At 34.2% G+C, this 20271-nt stretch overlaps 1 protein-coding gene across 9 annotated transcripts in view; it reads left to right on the plus strand.

The window, feature by feature from the left end:
* Positions 1–20271, plus strand: part of LOC134230409 (cAMP-regulated phosphoprotein 21-like) — a 49270-nt gene that overhangs the window by 18972 nt on the left and 10027 nt on the right. For 8 of the 9 annotated variants that reach the window (XM_062712210.1, XM_062712215.1, XM_062712217.1 and 5 more), the window contains exons 3-15: positions 8121–8280; positions 9336–9427; positions 9702–9830; positions 12687–12759; positions 14824–14968; positions 15389–15529; positions 17417–17516; positions 17959–18162; positions 18254–18312; positions 18552–18745; positions 19505–19636; positions 19884–19979; positions 20131–20249. In XM_062712210.1, the coding sequence (XP_062568194.1) occupies positions 8130–8280; positions 9336–9427; positions 9702–9830; positions 12687–12759; positions 14824–14968; positions 15389–15529; positions 17417–17516; positions 17959–18162; positions 18254–18312; positions 18552–18745; positions 19505–19636; positions 19884–19979; positions 20131–20249 (1635 nt within the window). In that variant the 5' untranslated portion in view covers positions 8121–8129. The remainder of the gene's footprint in view (positions 1–8120; positions 8281–9335; positions 9428–9701; positions 9831–12686; positions 12760–14823; positions 14969–15388; positions 15530–17416; positions 17517–17958; positions 18163–18253; positions 18313–18551; positions 18746–19504; positions 19637–19883; positions 19980–20130; positions 20250–20271) is intronic. The other variant, XM_062712216.1, reaches the window with a different exon arrangement.

Raw genomic sequence — 20271 nt, forward strand, 5'->3', positions numbered from 1 at the left:
AGAAAATTTATAAAAAGTTGACATTCTTTATGACAGAACTTAGTGAAGTTGAAGAAATACACTTTTTAAAAAGGTAGAGAATGTGAGTCCAACAGAGAGTCCAAGACACACACAGGTCTGTTATCTAAAACAAACATTAAATAAAAAACCCAATGTAAACAGTTTCCCTCTCCATGGTATTTTTTGCTAGTCTAGATAAATATCTCTTTCTCTCCCACACAAATCATTAATGCTGGCAGGGGTACCTAACACTTTAGATGTACTTTACTGGTCTAGGGCCAACAGAAAAGCTTTGGAGTGAAGGTTTGGCATGCAATGAGGCTGTATGAGGACCCGCTATTTCTTTGAATGTCAGCTGATAGAACTCTGATGAGTTGTGTAGGAGGATGCCATATCGGTAATCCTGATGTTCATAGCAATACTGGGCTTTATTCCGGTTAACAGCGTACTATAAATATATTTACTAAGTATTGAGAAATTGTTTCAAATTTTTTAACTAGACAAGCCAATTTTAGCTTTATGGAACTTCTGGGTTTTTGACTTGAGATTAGTCTTGGCTTTTAATTGTTGAGTTTTATAAAGTTACATTGATATTTATTTTAGCCTTTAATGGAATCAAATTATTCTTATTTACCAAAAAATAAAGAGAGTGTTTCTGCCTGTACAGAATAAATGGTATCAGGAACAAGTTAGAGAAGTAGAAATAATAGGAAATGCTGCTTTGTCATGAGATTGTTCTGAAATGTTAGGGTCTTTTTACCTGCCTTCCACCTTACATTGACATTATCAGAAGGAATTCAGATTTGAGGGTGATAATTCATGGGGACAGTGGATGGAGGGTGTAAACTGGCCGTTGCCTCTATGTTTCTGAATTTTCAACCCTGTGTGTCTCTGACAGTATTTTGTTTTGTCATTGCTTCAGTTTTGTTCTGGTGGTCCTGCTTCTAGATACTGTGTGCTGTATGGGAAGATAAAATAAATTAAAATTGTAAAGAGAATCTATAATTTATATAATTGTGGAGTGAGGTTAAAGTACCGTAGCACTGTTAAATTGTGAAGAACATGTTGTAAAGGAAAAATACTGATAGGAATTTGGTACTTCTGTATAACTTGGTTTCTTTAGTTGTCCATCTTTTGTGGAATTTTGCAAAGAAGACAAATCCTCAAAAATCACAATCATGAAATCTTTGAAAACTGTAAAGTTCTTACGCCAAAGTTTGCTTGATTTAATGTAATTTTATTACTGCTTGCTTGGTATGTAGTAAAAAAAGAAGGCTTAAATGAAGGTTATATGAAATAAAGTTATTTGAGAACAATCCATGCAGAGCTTAGATTCTGCTTATACTTTTGGATTCCAATTCACGTTGAACAAGGTCAGTATGTCAATTGAACCTTAAAATATGTAAAAACGATGGAGGTGCTTGTTCTATAAGATCCCTTATTTCCGACATTCATAGCCCATAAATACTTATTTTTGCAGCATGATGCAACCACAAAGATAAAAACGCACAATTTATTTGCTATCTTTCAGGGGTCAAATTGTAAAGAAATGTCCAACCGCCGAAAATTACCTATTATACAGTATATGTATATACAGGGGGTATAAAGTATGTTACTGTAGTGTATGCTGTTTTGAAGAACCTGTTAAATATTCAGTAAATTACTCCTCGGCAGTCAATCCTTGCTTTATAAATGAATTTTCTCTAATAGTCCAAACTCTGTAGGTCCAATTATCAGACAGTGAAAAACTAAACACTAAACAAGTGTTTTGATAATTTTTGAAGAAATAAGGTAATAAAAAATGAAGTTTTGCAACATATTTTTATGTTTTATTATATTTCAAATGTAACAACTAATACACAGTACTATTTTAAAATGATTTAAAAAAATAAATTGGTAATTAGTAATTAACAGAGAAATATTTTGAAGTAAAAAAATATATGAAATAAGTTTGGGAGTGTGAATGATTCAATAGAATTAATAAATTTTGATCATTTGATGCATTTAAGATAGTTATCTAAGGAATCTTGTTTTAAAAGATATGATCAGAAATTTTTTTTTGCAAAGCTCAAGATTTTTTACAATAAATAGAAAAAAACCAGTTAGTTTAGTAGTGATCTATTGTTTCCTGGTTATTATGGAGTTGGTTGGCCAGAGACTCCGCAGTGCCTAGTACAGTTTGGAAGTAACTGCCATTTTTAACACAATCCTGGACAGTTCTGACACTCTTCATTATACAGACATTGTATAGAGGGCTCAGTTTATGGTCATTCAGGCCGGGGGACACACACAGGGTCCCCAAAATGGCAGACCAAAGCCTGGACTGTGTGTAAATCAGAATACTACAGGAAATCTACAAGATTCTGAAAAAATGTACAACTTAGGCATGGAGTAAGTGAGAGAAAATTTATACGTGGAAGCAAATACTTTGTATTGAGGTAAAATATCTAATAGTTCTCAACTTTGATTTTAAAGTTCTCTTCCTATTGTGATATTTGAGGTATTCTGATGTCCTGAAAATGAAAATCCTTAATCATTTATGTGGTGGAAAACCCCCAACTTTTTTTTTTAAACATTTCACAGTTTATTAAAAAAAGATCAAGTTTAATGAAAGTCAGTATGGATGAGATGGCATGTATTGGTAACTATTTATCTGTAACTTGATAATGTGAAAAAGTGATAGGAGGTTTTGATATTACATGATACTGACCTTTTAGTTGTCAGAGCCATTCCCTCTCATAGTAAGAATGTAGGAAGTGATTACATTTCAAAAAAACAGAGAAATAAATTTTACATAATTGTAAGAACTGGTGGTTTTGATCTTTAGATCATTGGTAATGTTGGATACTTGGGGGTGCCTTTTTATGTCCTCTAGGAATATAGAGGGTGAGATTATTGAGCTTGAACTGCGTCTTTTCTATTTGCTTCTGAAGAAAACAACCTGAAAACAAGAAATCAATTTGTGGAACCTAAATCATAGGACTACGATAAAACATGGTTGTAGCGAATACGATTATCATGAGTTTATGCTAACAGCAAAGTAATTTTTGTACCTTACAGATTTAGAATGTAATATGAGCTGAACAGATTTAGAAATTGTTGGACTCTAGCTCTTCACTATTAATATTAGGGAGTTTCAAGTATTTGGACTTAAGTTAAACATCAAAATTCTGATTAGGTTATAGATAAAGCTTTATTGTTGCAAAGAATTTTTACTTCCATTTATGAATTGGTAAATGTTAATTTATGTACATCTGCGAATATTTTTTTTAAACAAGATATGATATCTTATGATTTCACTACAATTCCTAATTTTCACCTATACTTGTCTGGTTTAAATGTAGTGAATCAGAAGTTGATGCAATAATATATTTTGTACTTCTAATATGTCAATGAACTATGCTATGCTAGTACATTGATATTATATGAACTTGTCTGATATTCAGAAAGGGTTGCTAAACCAAGCATAGACTTATTCTGAGGACATATAGACTGGTATTAATAAAGTTATTTCAGTTATTTCCTTGATAAATCCTAAAATACCTATCATACCTTGTGCATTTTCATACATATAAATGTCAGAAGTTGTACAAGTATAATGTGTGCATTTCTATTCATTCATAAATGCAACATCAGTTATAGAATCGTAAAAAACAGTTATATGATTTCTAGTATAAGGAAAACTCGGAGGTTAGAAGTAAAGAAATTTAAAGGGGCATTGACATTCACTACTAGGGGAAAGTGACCAACGATCAACACTAAGTCAATTGTACTAATTGTTTGGGCTTGTTGGACTATGGAAAGAAATAAGATGTGAATCAAATGTTACTACAAAATCATCAAGTGTGCTTAAACTTATGCCAATTGTAACCTTGGTACTTGCACTTTATAAATATGTATATGTGCCACAGTTCCTTTTTGTTTCATTGTGTAAAATATTTGATACAAGTCAAATAGGTGCAGTTATGAATTAGTAAAATCATATTTTGATAAAGCCAATTATTGCTGTGATATTAAGAACTATACAGACTGTGTGCTAATACTAGAAAATGAATCTGGGTTTAAATTATATTCACAAACACATGTAGGTTTCCATGAATTTTAAAATTATTACCTGAACATGTTGAGGATTTCTTTAATATAAGTAAAGAAAAAAACCTTGGTCTTAAAAAAAAAACTGTACAAAACAATATCATATAAATGTTTGATGAAAAACTGAACGCTGAAATCTGTAAGTTGTCTATAACATTGGGCCAATATTGGGCCTGTAGAACTGTGTATAGGACCAGAGCTTATAAATATACCTGTAATCAATGAGTCTGGCAGTCGCCTGGACTCTGGCAGGCAGTGCTACTGCTGCTGTCGTAGGATTATAACAGGTGCTTGCTGGAGTGGATATATATTACACACCAGGTAAGATGTCTATGACTAAGTTACGTACAGCCTGGGATCAAGGAAATGACCATCTTAATTAGTTGTATAGTCAAGTTACAATAAGGTATTCACTGGTTGATTAATAATTTCACTGACCACAATGTTTTTATCTATAAAAAGATTGCCCTATCATGTTTTTAAACTTTTTGATATGTTTAAGAATCGGTGCTTTATTTCCCATTAAACTATTATAGATTTGAGTAGATTGTTTATTGAAACTGTTTTCATTAAATAAATAGCATTGATCAAGAAAAAAGAATGCATCTGTCAGCTGTTCAATTCAACCTACAGGGATTTCCAATTGTGTTTCTATTGTGATGATATATAGATTTTATTTAAATGCTTCTATTTACGTTGGTTCATTCTTCCTATGGATTTATTTCTATCAAAAGTATTTCAGTAGACTTATTATGTAATGGATTTCAATTGATTTTACTGGAGAGAAAAAAAAATGAAATTATGAAATGATTCAGAGGTTGTGAGAGAATTGTCTATGAAGTGTATTGGGTACATGTGCTATTGGCATTTTATTCAGACAGTAATGCATTGATGCTCAATATTTTTATCAGAATTAATTCTTCTTAAGAAAACTGTTACTGATCAAAATGATCAGAATAGAATTTTGAATCGGTTTCACTCCACAAACCTATACCTAACATCCACTATTTGAAGAAATTCTAAGCCCATGCACTGCCAGAGTTCTCTAATACCACACCTCTGGGTTACACAGAGCCCCATGGGTAGTGTGAGCCTAAATTAGTTTTATCAGATTCAAACTTTTTTATTCTGTCCATTTCTCAACCTTCTTCTGAGCCTAAATTAGTTTTATCAGATTCAAACTTTTTTGTTCTGTCCATTTCTCAACCTTCTGATGAGCATATTTGTATTCTTAAAAACATTTTAACAGTCAAATTCTCAGCTAAATCAAGGGGAACCAAAGTCTTTATCAAGGATCCAATTCTAGGGAATCATGAAAAAAACAAAATATTGAAGTATTATTATAATATATATTGAATGACACTATTTTCATTTTAAAAAGTGAGTTTATTTTTTAAAATTTTAAACACGGATCTTTTAGATTCAAGCAAAATAAATAAAATTGAATTAAGATTTTCTACGATTAAAGTCATAAAAAAATGTGGTGACTTTGAATTGACTGTTAACCAAACCTTAAGGCAGGTGACACTTAATATTTTTCACTTTCCAGTTTCCACACATGAAATACTAGAAGTGTGAATGTGAGTATTTGAGTATCTTTTTTGGATGTTAGAAACATGACATACATGTGGCAAGACTCTAACTGTAATAGTACTGGATTCATGGTGATAAAAAATATGGTCTGATAATACTTTATACAAATAAGGAGAATCCTTTTTAAAAACAACAAAACAACAAAAAACAAAAAAGTGTGTGAATTGAGGATCTAGGTTATTGATTACTAAGCTCATTAGTAAAACCCGACGGGAGATTTTTTTTTAAAAAATATATTGAGTCCTATAGATCAGTTATAAAGACAGGTACTGTGAGCAATTCTCCATTGTGAATTTATTTTTGAGATATTGAGTCCTATGGCTCAGTAGGAAAGCTTAGAAGACATGTGAGTTCCTCCATTGTGAGTTTTTTTGTTGAGATATTGAGTCCTTTAGATCAGTAGGACAGGTGCTCTGTGCGATCCTCCATTGTGACTTTTTTTTGAGATATTGAGTCCTATAGATCAGTAGGACAGGTGTTGTGTGAGATCCTCCATTGTGACTTTTTTGAGATTTTGAGTCCTATAGATCAGTAGGACAGGTGCTGTGTGCGATCCTCCTTTGTGACTTTTTTGAGATATTGAGTCCTAGAGATCAGTAGGACAGGTGCTGTGTGCGATCCTCCATTGTGACTTTTTTGAGATATTGAGTCCTATAGATCAGTAGGACAGGTGCTGTGTGCGATCCTCCATTTTGACTTTTTTGAGATATTGAGATATTGAGTCCTAGAGATCAGTAGGACAGGTGCTGTGTGCGATCCTCCATTGTGACTTTTTTTGAGATATTGAGTCCTATAGATCAGTAGGACAGGTGCTGTGTGAGATCCTCCATTGTGACTTTTTGAGTCCTAGAGATCAGTAGGACAGGTGCTGTATGAGATCCTCCATTGTGACTTTTTGTTGAGATATTGAGTCCTAGAGATCAGTAGGACAGGTGCTGTGTGCGATCCTCCATTGTGACTTTTTTGAGATATTGAGTCCTAGAGATCAGTAGGACAGGTGCTGTGTGAGATCCTCCATTGTGACTTTTTTGAGATATTGAGATATTGAGTCCTAGAGATCAGTAGGACAGGTGCTGTATGCGATCCTCCATTGTGACTTTTTTGAAATATTGAGTCCTATAGATCAGTAGGACAGGTGCTGTGTGCGATCCTCCATTGTGACTTTTTTGAGATATTGAGTCCTATAGATCAGTAGGACAGGTGCCGACTGTGATCCTCCATTGTGACTTTGACTGCTATGAGGAAGTATCAGTGTAAGCTGTCAGGAGTTCTGTGCTGGATTGGATTGTTCTGATTACTTTATGGTGTTCCCTTGTAATTCTAGGATGTCCTCCAGAGACGAGTGAGAAAGCTTTAGCCATGGATTGCTCCGGGACACAGAGACACTTCATCATGTCTTATATTTGTTATTAGGCAGCATGTGTTATAATTAGGGATATTTAAAACACAGCAGTTGACAGTGTGTTGTACATGGGTTGTCTTCAGTGCTACCTCCATGGCAACAGTAGAGGAAGCAGTCACTGGGCTGGAGTTTCCATGTGCTTTTATTTCCATGCATGCACGACTGATAGTCCCAATAACTGGGTTAACAAGCCCTCAGAAGAGACATTGATGTGTAGATTATAAAGAGAATGTTATTAATGATTATGAAGTGATTTACAAAAAAGCTGTTTTGCTCTTTTAAAAGAGGATATTCAAGAAATGAACTGTCATTTATAGTCCATAGATGTCGATTCATTTATTTTGATAAAAAATAAAATAGATAGCTTTTGATGTATAAAAAGTTAATAATAAGAGAAATCATTGATTATGTATTTAAATAGATATTGTGTTCAAAGCTCTTGTGTATAATTAGAATTGATATATGGAACTTCCTCCCTCCTGTAAGTGATTTGTGGTTGGCGATTTCCTCGAGAGTTTGCGGTTTGACACATTGTGTGGGAGTAATTTGAAAATTTGGTATGTTAACATTGACTATACAAAAACAAATCTCTGATAGATCTACAAAAGTTCTACAGAAAGCCTGCTTATTGAATAGAAGGTTGATTGAGAAGATAAAATTAATTATCTTGGTGGTTTATTTTGTCAGTAATCACTTCTGTCATTTTCTAAAGAGGTTTTTATAGTGAGCACAAAGTATTCTAAGAAATGCTGCAGCAACAAAAGAAAGCAAAAAGCTATAGAATAATACCTTCATTTACATGTGAAAAAAGTCCTATAATGATGCATGACAGTTGTCTTTCATTTTCCAGGACAGATTTATATACTTTGCTATAATAAAATTTATGGAAGTGTAAAAAGAGGGGTATGCATATGAGCACATTATTTAAAATGACCCCCCTCTCTCTGCCTTCTCACCCACCCAAAATAAAGAAAATAAAATCATTGTTATGATGATAGTCCACCCTTGAACTGTTGATATATTCTGATTGTAGGATCTCCATATGACGATGGCCACTGAGTCACTTCAGCCACAAGATTCGCGCGGCAGTGGCATCAAAGGGGCCGTCCTGTGTAAGCAGTCGGAGATAGAAGAAGATGAGCAGGATACCAGTCCAGGATCGGACCAGTCAGACGCTACCATCACAGCCAGCGGTAAGTTTTACCATAATCGGCACTGGTATGTCTTAAAGTTCCGTTACATTAATGGGAATGGAGTGGGGGGGGTCTAAACACTGTAAGCATGGGAGGGTTATATGGTTAAGGTAGATTAGTTCAAATTGGTTCATCTTTCTTAATTATAAAAATTTTAAAAATGTTCAATTTTTCCAATATGAGATATAGAATTCGGGGGGAAAAAAAATTATTGAAATTTCAATATATATCTGACATAATATTACTTCAAAAATTGATATTATCTCTCTCTGAAAATGTAGCTTGAAATTTTTCAAGTAATCAGACATTTATATCTAAAAAGGATTCACAACATCTTAATTTGTTTAAAATAAAAGAAAAAGTAATGGAATTTATAACATTTGTTCAGTATGAAATCATTTTGTCTAATCATAAAATTGTCTCTTTGTCATTTAACTTTGCACTTTTAACATGTTTAATTCTTATTTTGTCCTCACTCTTAGAAGGACATTATTGATATAACATGTTCATTTTCCAGTTAATAGGATATTTAAAGTTGATCACATATTAAAAAGAATTTTTGAATGCTTTGTATTTCTAGTTCTAAACCAATGTGATAGTCATGTCAGACTGAACATTTTAAGAAATTTTCCTTCTGTTGTTAGAACATAGTGTTTCTCAATTATCTTATATTTTAGGAGGAAATTTCAAATTAAAAATTGAGTGAATGCACACTTAATTGTCATATTTTAGGAAAAAAAGTACATTTTTCCTGTAACGCTGGCCTTTATCAGATATATGACTATGTCATTATCTGTAACAAGGCTCTATTTTTTTCCTCACCCTCATAAAAGTTTCTGTTCTTATTAGATCTTACGGGGTTGGAATCGCTTCTAAGAAACAGATAATTGCTTCTCTGGAAGATTTATGCTTCATGTTAGGCCATTTATGCCTAACAAAGGTTATTTGGGGAAAATTATGCATTGTTTATGCCTCTTTATATTTTTCATCAAAATATCAGAACAATCAGAATCCATATTATGAAATTCTTAATTTTATTGGATCATGATTCACAGACAAGGATGTGCAAGGCCAAGGTGATAACGCTCCTGAGATTGTCCAATCAGATGTCAGCATTTCAGAGGAGCCAAATTTGTCGACCATTCAGGTAATTGCATTTTCAGCATAAATGTTAGCATAATTTGAGCATTATGTCTGAAATGAAGTTCATTTCAGTGAGAATACATTATGAGACGATTGATTCTTCTTTAAACACTTAGCTAACATACTGCAATTCTACATTGAGGAAGTGTTAAACAATGTTGATGAGAACACTTCTCAGAATGACAGGAAGCAATGAATGCTTAGAATCTAGAAAAATAACACTACTTACACTAGTAACAGGTATGCATATTTATGTAGATTGTTGGTTCATTTTGTAGAATGGAACTCAAAAACTGAAACAGCTAAAGAGATCAGGGAAAGCGTTTGAGGAGTCGCCTTCGCCTGATCCCCACATGCTGACCCCAGAGTCCAACTCAAATGGTCTGACCTCATTAAATCATTCCCAGGTAAGAATCCAGCTCAAACGGTCTGACCTCATTAAATCTTTCCCAGGTAAGTCAGAGTCAAGGTCAAACCATCTGACCTCATTAAATCATTCTCAGGTAAGAATCCAACTGAAACTGCCTGAGCTCATTAAATCATTCCCAGGTAAGAATCCAACTGAAACTGCCTGAGCTCATTAAATAATTCCCAGGTAAGAATCCAACTCAATTGGTCTGACCTCATTAAATCATTCCCAGGTAAGTCCTAGTCCAGCTCGAATGGTCTGAGCTAATTAAATCATTCCCAGGTAAGAATCCAACTCAAACGGTCTGACCTCATTAAATCATTCCCAAGTAAGAGTCCAGCTGAAAGGGTCTGAGCTCATTAAATCATTCCAAGGTAAGTCCAAGTCCAGCTCAAACGGTCTGAGCTCATTAAATTATTCCAAGGTAAGTCCAAGTCCAGCTCAAATGGTCTGAGCTCATTAAATCATTCCCAGGTAAGAATCCAACTCAAACGGTCTGGCCTCATTAAATCATTCCCAGGTAAGTCCAAGTCCAGTCAAACAGTCTGACCTCATTAAATCATTCCCAGGTAAGTCTGAGTCCAACTCAAATGGTCTGACCTCATTAAATCATTCCCAGGTAAGTGCGAGTCCATATCAAATGGTCTGACCTCATTAAATCATTCCCAGGTAAGTGTGAGTCCATATCAAACGGTCTGACCTCATTAAATCATTCCCAGGTAAGTGCAAGTCCATATCAAATGGTCTGACCTCATTAAATCATTCCTAGGTAAGGAAACAAATTCTGCTTCAGCGATGTAATCCCATGTACCGGTAAGGCATTCTACTCTGCTTCAGCAATTTATTCCCAGGTAGGATTTTGAGTGGACTTCTTATCGAATAAAGAACTACTTTAGTAAGTAATGTAAGATGATGATGATGATGTAAGTTTTACTCTGTTATCAAAGTAAGTTTTCCAAAATTGAGGAAAGAACCTGCTAAAGTATTGCAATTTTAAAGCTGCATAGAATGAACAATAGTTTTAAAATAATCAATTTATTTCAAATGAGATGTTTCTCTTTTATTTGAAATACTGTAGATTCCTAAATATATGCGTGGAATTAATTATCTCATAATTTTCACGAGAAGCACCACACATGAAATTACTTGCCTTTATTTTTTTTTTACTAGAATCCATGTTAAATCTCTTGATCAACCATCAATTTGGGAAATTATAATTTTCGCGATTCAAAGTTGAAGAGCCCTTTCGTGATTATAAGTGCGAGAAAGATAAGGAATCTACAGTACATAAAACAAGTAAAGTTTGTAAGGGGAGGATTCAATATATTGTGTTAATTTTTCACAGATATGTTTTTATACCCCCCCGCAAACGAAGTTTTGGGGAGTATGTAGGAATCACCTTGTCCGTCTGTCTGTGCAAACGTGTCCGGTCCATATCTTTCTTACGGAGGGACATTAGAATCTACTACTCCACACAAAGATTGCCCATGACATAAGGGTGTGTGGTGACTTTGACCCAAGGTCATTTGGGGAAGTTCAAGGTCACTGGAAGAAAAAGTTCATAATTCGTGTCTGGTCCATATCTTTCTTATGGAAAAACTTGGTAGGTTCTCATTTCACATAAAGATTGCCCATGACCTAAGGGTGTGTCATGACCTTGACCCAAGGTCATTTGGGGAAGTTCAAGGTCACTGGAAGAAAAAGTTCATAATTCGTGTCCGGTCCATATCTTTCTTATGGATAAATTTGGTAGGGTCTCATTTCACGCAAAGATTGCCCATGACCTAAGGGTGTGTTATGACCTTGACCCAAGGTCATTTGGGGAACTTCAAGGTCACTGGAAGAAAATTTTCATAATTTGTGTCCTGTCCATATCTTTCTTATGGATAAGTTTGGTAGGTTCTCATTTCACACAAAGATTGCCCTTGACCCAAGGGTGTGTCATGACCTTGACCCAAGGTCATTTGGGGAAGTTCAAGGTCACTGGAAGAAAAATTTCATAATTCATGTCTGGTCCATATCTTTCTTATTGATAAACTTGGTAGGTTCTCATTTCACACAAAGATTGCCCATGACCCAAGGGTGTGTCATGACCTTGACAAAGGTCATTTGGGGAAGATCAAGGTCACTGGAAGAAAAATTTCATAATTCATGTGTGATACATATCTATTATTGAAAAACTTACTTCTGAAAAAACCCAGCGGGGGGTATTTTGTCCCGTTTGGACAGTTCTAGTTGAAACCTATAGCAGAAGAACCCAATGAAATGTGATTTTTAAAAGATGTCAGTATAATTCTGCTCTTGCTGAGTTTAGTATTACTCTTGTAATTTGAGCTACCTAGTACATGTTGAAAAAAGTTCACTTTAGTAGTATTAACCAATCATAAGCAAAATGAAGTTTGTGAAATGTAATACTTTAAAACCAACCTAGTTGTAACAGAACAATTTTGACCCTGTTGTCCTAATGAGTTTTGATCAGAGTGATGAACTCTCTTTTTGATCCTACCTTCTTTGATGGAAAATTGAGCTTCAAATATTTTTCAGTTACAAAGCTATATGGATTAGACAGGGATTTTTCCTTTTCAGGAAATGTGAACTTGGCTTTAAGTCAAGGTCAAGATACATTCTCAGATCAAAGGTTACTCTTGTCTTATTTAATCTCCTTTCTATTTATCTAAAGAGTTCTGAAAAAAATTAAATTTGTGGACAGAGATACAAAAATGATTAGAAATGTGTCTAGACAGACTCAAGAATGTGTCTCAGAGATCTTCCCAGATAGTCTGGGAGGCGTAAACAGGAATTCAAAATTATAAAACTGATTTATTGTGTATATATCTTTAATTTTGTTTTACAGTCATCATCCAGAGAGAGGCTACATAAATGTGGATCACAAGGCTCAGAAGCAGGATCTTCATGTCTGTCACGTGGTAAGTGTTTTCCCAAGGATTTATCGTCCTGTTGAGTTCTGTTGTGTCCTCTTTGTTTGGATTAAGTCAATTATCTAATAGGTACTGTGTGTGGTACTGTCTGTTGATGATTCTGTCTTGATCTTTCTGTTTGTGGTAAGCTAGGACATACAATGTGTGGTTTCTGTTGACTTTGTCTTGATCTTTCTGTATGTGGTAAGCTAGGACATACACTGTGTGGTTTCTGTTGACCTTGTCTTGATCTGTCTGTTTGTGGTAAGCTAGGACATACAATGTGTGGTTTCTGTTGACTTTGTCTTGATCTGTCTGTTTGTGGTAAGCTAGGACATACAATGTGTGGTTTCTGTTGACTTTGTCGTGTTCTTTCTGTTTGTGGTAAGCTAGGACATACAATGTGTGGTTTCTGTTGACTTTGTCTTGATCTGTCTGTTTGTGGTAAGCTAGGACATACAATGTGTGGTTTCTGTTGACTTTGTCATGATCTGTCTGTTTGTGGTAAGCTAAGACACTGTGTGGTTACTGTTGACTTTGTCTTGATCTGTCTGTTTGTGGTAAGCTAGGACATACAATGTGTGGTTTCTGTTGACTTTGTCTTGATCTGTCTGTTTGTGGTAAGCTAGGACATACAATGTGTGGTTTCTGTTGACTTTGTCTTGATCTGTCTGTTTGTGGTAAGCTAGGACATACAATTATGGTAAGAGAAAAGCAGTTGCTTATATGATGAATGCCATTCTGAATGCAGGATCTGTTTTATTAATTCTGTATTTTAAAAATAACATTGTCAGACTGATTTTCAGTCATTGGCATGGATAATTGAGCCTTATGAACATTTAGTTCTCCATTTTCAGCATCTAATCATTCTATAAATGGCAACTAGAAATTGTAGTTGCCTTTTGGTGATCTTTGGTTTTAAATACATTGTACACTCTATTCATATACCTAATAGTCTCCAAGCTGTACTTCTGAGAGAAACAATTTTCAGTATTAATCACAATTTTAATTATTTTTTTCTATCATTCTTCTGAAATTGCTAGACAGATGTCTGGCTAAGTAATATGAACTTGATTATTTAACGATATAAACATTTCATAATGAGCAAAATGTTAAGACTATAACCAAATCCTAAATGAAAAGAAGTATTTTGAACACAATGCCAGTTGATGCCATAATTGGATATCATAGATTTCGTATTGATTAATTTGAAGACTAACTGAATCTGAAAGGCCAAAACTTAAATTTCATTTATGTCATTTGCGTCTACTGCACACAGCTAATTGTATCCATTGAGTAGCTATGCAGAGCATTGAGTTTGTCAGTATTCACAAAGTTGACTCAATTTTAGCTTTGATACGCAAACTTTTACCACTTTAACTGTGGAACTGCATCGACCTTGTATGATCTTGACACATAGTGATTAGAGCAAAGTAACATTAAAACATGAACACTAAAGCAATTTTTTTTTGTTATACTTGGACATTAACTAGTCAGATCTGATTGGTTTAAAAGCATTTGATAAAAAGTCCTATTCATAAAGCACACCCTTGGTAATGCCATCCTTGTAATGTAAGTTAGGCTTAAGGGCCAGGTTTCATACATGAACAGGTTTAGGGTCAACATAAACCCAGAGATTAGACCCCCCCCCCTCCAAAAAAAAAAAAGAATTCGGAGTTCAGATGCACTGATATGCTTTCCAGTTCAGATGCACTAGTATGTTTTCAATGTGAAGTTTAATGCATGATTCCTTATCCTCAGTTCACTTTGTTTGATTAGTTGTATTAAGTGTTTAGATTTGTCGGTAAGATACCGTATAAGTAGAATTTTTAGCGAGGACTTGATTTTGGCATTATTAGCGAGGGTCCTGAGATCGCTAAAATTAAATATCGCTAAAAATTAATTGCATTTTATTTGTAATAGCTTCTTTAATAAGCGTTTAAAATCGCTAAAATTACCTCGCTAAAAATAAATTACCATTTTTTAAGGCAAAATCACTAAATTTGCGTCTCGCTAAAATTTCCACTTAATAATATACAGTATATTTAATGATGAGTCTTTCATTTGTTTCAGATTCGAGTTTTGAGTCTCCGTATAAAGATTCCACAGGGATCAATCTGGAAGACTTCATTCATAAAACGATAAACAAATCTCCCAAGGATAGAAACATGTTGCTGAAATTAGAAACGGATCTAATTAACTTTATCAATGAGCCCAAGTAAGTAGAACATGTTGCTGAAATTAGAAACGGATCTAATTAACTTTATCAATGAGCCCAAGTAAGTAGAAAATATTATCTAAGTTTGAGGTGCTTAGATGTTCTGAAATATTGGGAAAAGGAGCATAGATTGTTAGCTCAAATTTAAATGACACAAAATCTTGCACTGTTACTATTTTGCAAGCTTGGATAGTTAGTTTGGAATTGTTTTCTAGCAAGGTGTCGTGGAATTTAATTTCCGTTGTTTGGAAAGTAACCCTATTCTATATATAGACATATAAAATTTTTATTGGGAATTTAATTTTTTTTATAATTGTTCACAAGAAAATTACTAAAATGAAATCTCCAACAAGTATTTCTGCCTTTACGGTAGTGTATTTTCACAGAATTTCTCCTAACATTGACTTTTCTTTCTTTCAGACATCACTACTTAAAGTTTCCCCAGATGTCGTCCTATGACAGGATGTTAGTTCACAGAATAGCGGCTTACTTTGGACTCGACCATAATGTAGACCAGACAGGCAAATGTGTCATAGTGAACAAAACATCCAACAAGAGAATGTAAGTCTGTCTCCATCAGAAACAAATATGTACTGTAAATATGAATTTAACAAGGAATCAAAAAGCAGGGTATCCCCTTGCAAAAGAGTATATCTATAAATCAAGGCAGCATTAAACACCAATCCTGATGGAGATCATGTCACTTCTGTTTCACACAAGGACAAACTAACACACACACACACAGGCACATTACTATATCCTCTCCATCTCCATTGTGAGGGGATGTGTCTTTGTGAGCTATTCAGGTGAACTTAACTTGGCAACAAGACCCTGATATTGATTAGTTTCTGGAAAACGTTATAAAAATTTAGAATGCTGTTAACATGTTATCTGTAGTTCACTGCACAAATTCAAGGGGTATACATAACACATGAGCATTAATATTTTGCAATTCCTGTTTCACTTTATTGTACCAAGACTCTCTTTACTTGGGAATAGTAAGCAAAAGTGTTTAATCTTTGAAATAAATTTAGATGTGTACGGTAATTTCCAGCTAAGCCTGTGTGATCATAGCAGCTGGAATAACTGTTGGCTAGATATCGTAGGCAGAAGAGCTTATGTTTCTGATTGTATTTAGTATCCATCGATCAACCATTTGTCTGCCTGTCTGTAAACAATTTTTCAAAATGCTATACCCCTACTGTGTTGGTCCAATGTCAGTGGCAATTGTGCACAAATGCTCTATACTAAGATACATATTTCTACACAGTGTTGCCATGGTTACTATAAATAGAAGTTTCGGTAAAATTCTTTCAAAAAGCTACTCGTACTAAAGTTTTGGTTCAATTTCATTAAAGTCTTCAAGTTGTAACAAAAGTACACTATTCTAAGATACAAAATTTTACTCCAACATTCTAAGTACAATTTCAATAAGACTCAAGTACATTCTACTTAGATGCATTCTCACCAATAGAGCTACAATCTTGTCAGAGAATTCTAATTCAATCTGTATTGCATGCTACTAGGTGGACATTAGTTACCTTGATGTGTGACAATGCTTTGATGATAAAATACACCATGTAAGTCAGAGCGACACCTCTCTTCAAACATTGGTGTAATAATAATAATCCTGCCAGCTCTCTTCCAGGGCTAACTGTCTGATATTGAATATGGTGAGAAAATGATTGCTTATTCCAGGGTTATATCCCCGATCATCTGATTTGCTATTTTGGGAGGAAGGGTTATAAAGCAGATATAAATATTTCATAGCTCTAGAGAATAGACAAAGATAAGAGAGGGTTTTTTTTTACGAGGAAAACAGTGGTCGGTGATAATAGAGAATGTATTTAAGATGGTAAGACCATGTTGTGCATAATTGATAAATATTTCCCCCTAGTGGAGGCTCCTGTGTCATATAATTATCACAATAAAAGCCCCGATGTCGACGTAAAACTGTAGGCAACATCAGTACATAACACTTTAAGTTATTACATCTCGCAGACATTAATGTCAGATCACCCTTTGCTTTAGGAAATTAACATCCAGTTTTCATTTCCTGTCCATATTTGTCTGAGACCAAAATGTGTCGCAAAAGTCTAAAAATATAGTTTTTCCTCCGGATTATATCATATGATATAATTGTGACCTTGCATTAACTTCGTTTTTATGAATAGAATAAAGGCCAGATTCAGTTGACTGTAGTCATGGCAACAAGCTATAAATATCTCAATTGTAATGATTAAAGTATTTTAAATTACTTTGTATCCTTAATATAGACATACAAATTATGTCAAATTTATTTTGTTTCACATACTTGGGGCTTAATATTCAGATAAATATTTTATTAAAACCTCAACCAGATGTGTGCATTTCCCTTCAAATTCAATGCTCATTTTTATTGTAAAATTTTAATGGATATTGATTTTTTACATCTTTTTTTTTTTACAGACCTGATTTCAGTTTTAAGGAACATATCGACAACCTAGATTCTGCTCCTAAAGTCAAGTCCATTATTCAGAGGGAGAACAAGAGTTTAGATGACAGAGATGTATGTATTCCCAGACCACTAACGGTCTCCTAGCTGATAATATATAAAGCTTGTATAATCTGTTCAATGTCAACTGAGTCCATACTACAGCTTAGATGCCATGAGCTGTCTACTACTTATATATGCGTTTTTAATCCTACTGAGTAGATACATTAACATCAACACATAAGTCAACAAGGACAGAATATAGGATGTCAATAGTGCACAAAGGCAGTAAATGAATCTCAAATTACTCTTTTATAAAATTTGAAATTGTATAATATAATGATTCTTTTAATTTTTTATGAACAATAAACTTGAAAAAATTGCATCATATCCTGTTTTTGACCTGATTTTGCACTTCTGAATTTTCAAGTTCATTGTGCTGAAAACATGTTTTAATTGTTGCAAAATATTCAAAGTATAGAGTTGAATAAGGAAAAAGGTTTTATTTTGATTGCAGATATACACCAGAAATTTAGACAAGCCTTCTTTAGCTCACACAAAAGCAAGGTCGTTTGAGGAGAGAAGGAAGCGTTATGAGAAAGTGCGAAGTAAAATTTTCAATAGCTGTGATGCCGATCCTAGCCAAGAGGTATTTCACATAGACCACAAATTCTCTCTCCACTATATTTCATCTGCAGAAGAGGCAAATTGCTACGTAGTGGTAGATATATTTTGGCCTGTGGTTACCAACATATAGATTTATCTCTAATTTCATCTGTCATGGAAGTCAAGTGTTTTCTTTCTTTTTTCAGCCAATGGCATTTACTGAGGATGAAATGAAGAATGGAATACCAAACATGATGTATATTGGGTAAATATTGTGGAATCTGGGAACTTCAACAATAGATGTTTATATTTAATCTTCAGTTCTCATCGTAATCTTGGCAGATTTCACCAATATGTTGTAGATGATACTTTAAGATAGATTAAGCAAATTGAATTTGTGATAAACTATCCATTTCATGGGAATAGCGTATCAAGAAATTTTAAAAATAATAGACAGTTTTATAATCTAGTACTGATATTGATGATTTGGTTGTGTGCTTGTAGTAAGAAGCCTGTTCGCCCCTCCAGTATCAGTAAGAGTTCAGAGGGACACCCCTGGAGTTCCACGGATTCTAGTGGCTATGGAACAGACTGTTCATCCAGATCAAAGGGAATTCCAAAGGCCAACAGCTTTGGGGGGTTGACCCACTCTCAACATATCAAAACATCTAACAAAAGCCAGAGTTTCTGCAAGGCTGGTAAGTCAAGTAACTGATGACTAGCAAGAGCTCTGTCACAAGAAAATACGTAAAAAAAAGCGTAATTTATGAAGAAGATTTGATTAGGGCTGCAAAAATGGCATTAAAACATTTGACTTGAAGCATATTAAATTGTCTCTTGTTGAGTCATAATGTTAACAAATGCTGAATCAATAAGTATACTGTAATGATTCATGCATTAATAGTGTTTAATGTCAAATATTGCTTATTTTTTTGCAATTTTGTTTTAAAGATTTTGTAAATCTACACCAAATTTATGCATTATGTTATTTTTTATCGAAGAAACTTGATATCATTATGTTTCACCCATATACTCTGTGATTGCTAAATTTTGTTAACTACCATGTAAAAATGTGTTCTGCATCTTGGTCATATTTTATGAATAACACCATTTGACTTCAAAGTATATTTTATGAGAGGTACATTGTATATTGTTTTCTCAATTCTCCATTCTGCAATTATCTTCATTCTTGGGATTAAGGCAGTATAACAGTATTCCTTTCTGCTTTCAATTTGCTGTTGAAAATTTAATTAATATATTGTGATATAAGTGTAGAACCATACTGTAAATAATTTTAATTAATTATCCTTGGTTTTTAATGAAGTACAAGTCCTCCAGTTACAACCTCATACACAATCTGAAATTTATGCACATACAGCTAATGACATTTACATTTAAGATATTTACACAATGAATATTCTGGGAAGATTCCTAATCCTGGTATATTTGTCTTACAGACTCGCTGAACTCGGGGACAGCTAGCCCTGGTCTACAGAGACACTTTGCCACACCCCCTGGCAGTAGATCCGGGAGCTCCCCCCTGTCATGTAGTAGTTCTACTGGTCCAGTGCAATCCCCCATTCATCAAGGTAACAATGCCTCCTTAGTCAAATAGTAAGAAAAGTCATAAGCATGTTGAAATGATTTGTACTTGCAACAAGTGGAAATGCAAGTAAAATATTTTATCAAACGTTATTAAGATAAGTTTGACACTATTGAAAATTATCATTGAAGTCAGTATTGAATATTTTCTTGTTTGAGTTAATAGCAGATTTACACTTACCTTTTGGAACATACCTTGTTAAAAATGACTATTAAGTCCAGAATTTTTTTTAGGCTTTTTACCTGGTCAGGGACAGAATCAAGCTTTATGGGTGGCCTCAGATTACAGGAATATACCTCCAGGTGCAATTATAATTAACCCCCAGACAGGTAAGTACCAGACAGCCAATCATATCATGTTAAAGCAAATGAATATAGATAAAATTTATTCATATGGTTAATTGCAGCTGTTTGAGTTTTCATAGACACTCGGAGCTTAAGACTGTTCATGCTAACCTCTGTGGGTTCTGTATTGTTACAGGTCAGCCCTACTCTAACCCTGACGGCAGTGTGTACACGTACAACCCCAATCTGCCCCTCCCTAATGGTCAGCCCCCCACATCAATGTACCAGACCCAGGAGGCCTGGACACCCAGCTCTGTAAGATAGTTCTAACTCTATA

Source organism: Saccostrea cucullata, unplaced genomic scaffold (genome assembly GCF_032062105.1).
Source record: "Saccostrea cucullata isolate Sc308-1 unplaced genomic scaffold, CSIRO_AGI_Scuc_v1 ctg756, whole genome shotgun sequence".
NCBI lineage: Eukaryota > Metazoa > Mollusca > Bivalvia > Ostreida > Ostreidae > Saccostrea > Saccostrea cuccullata.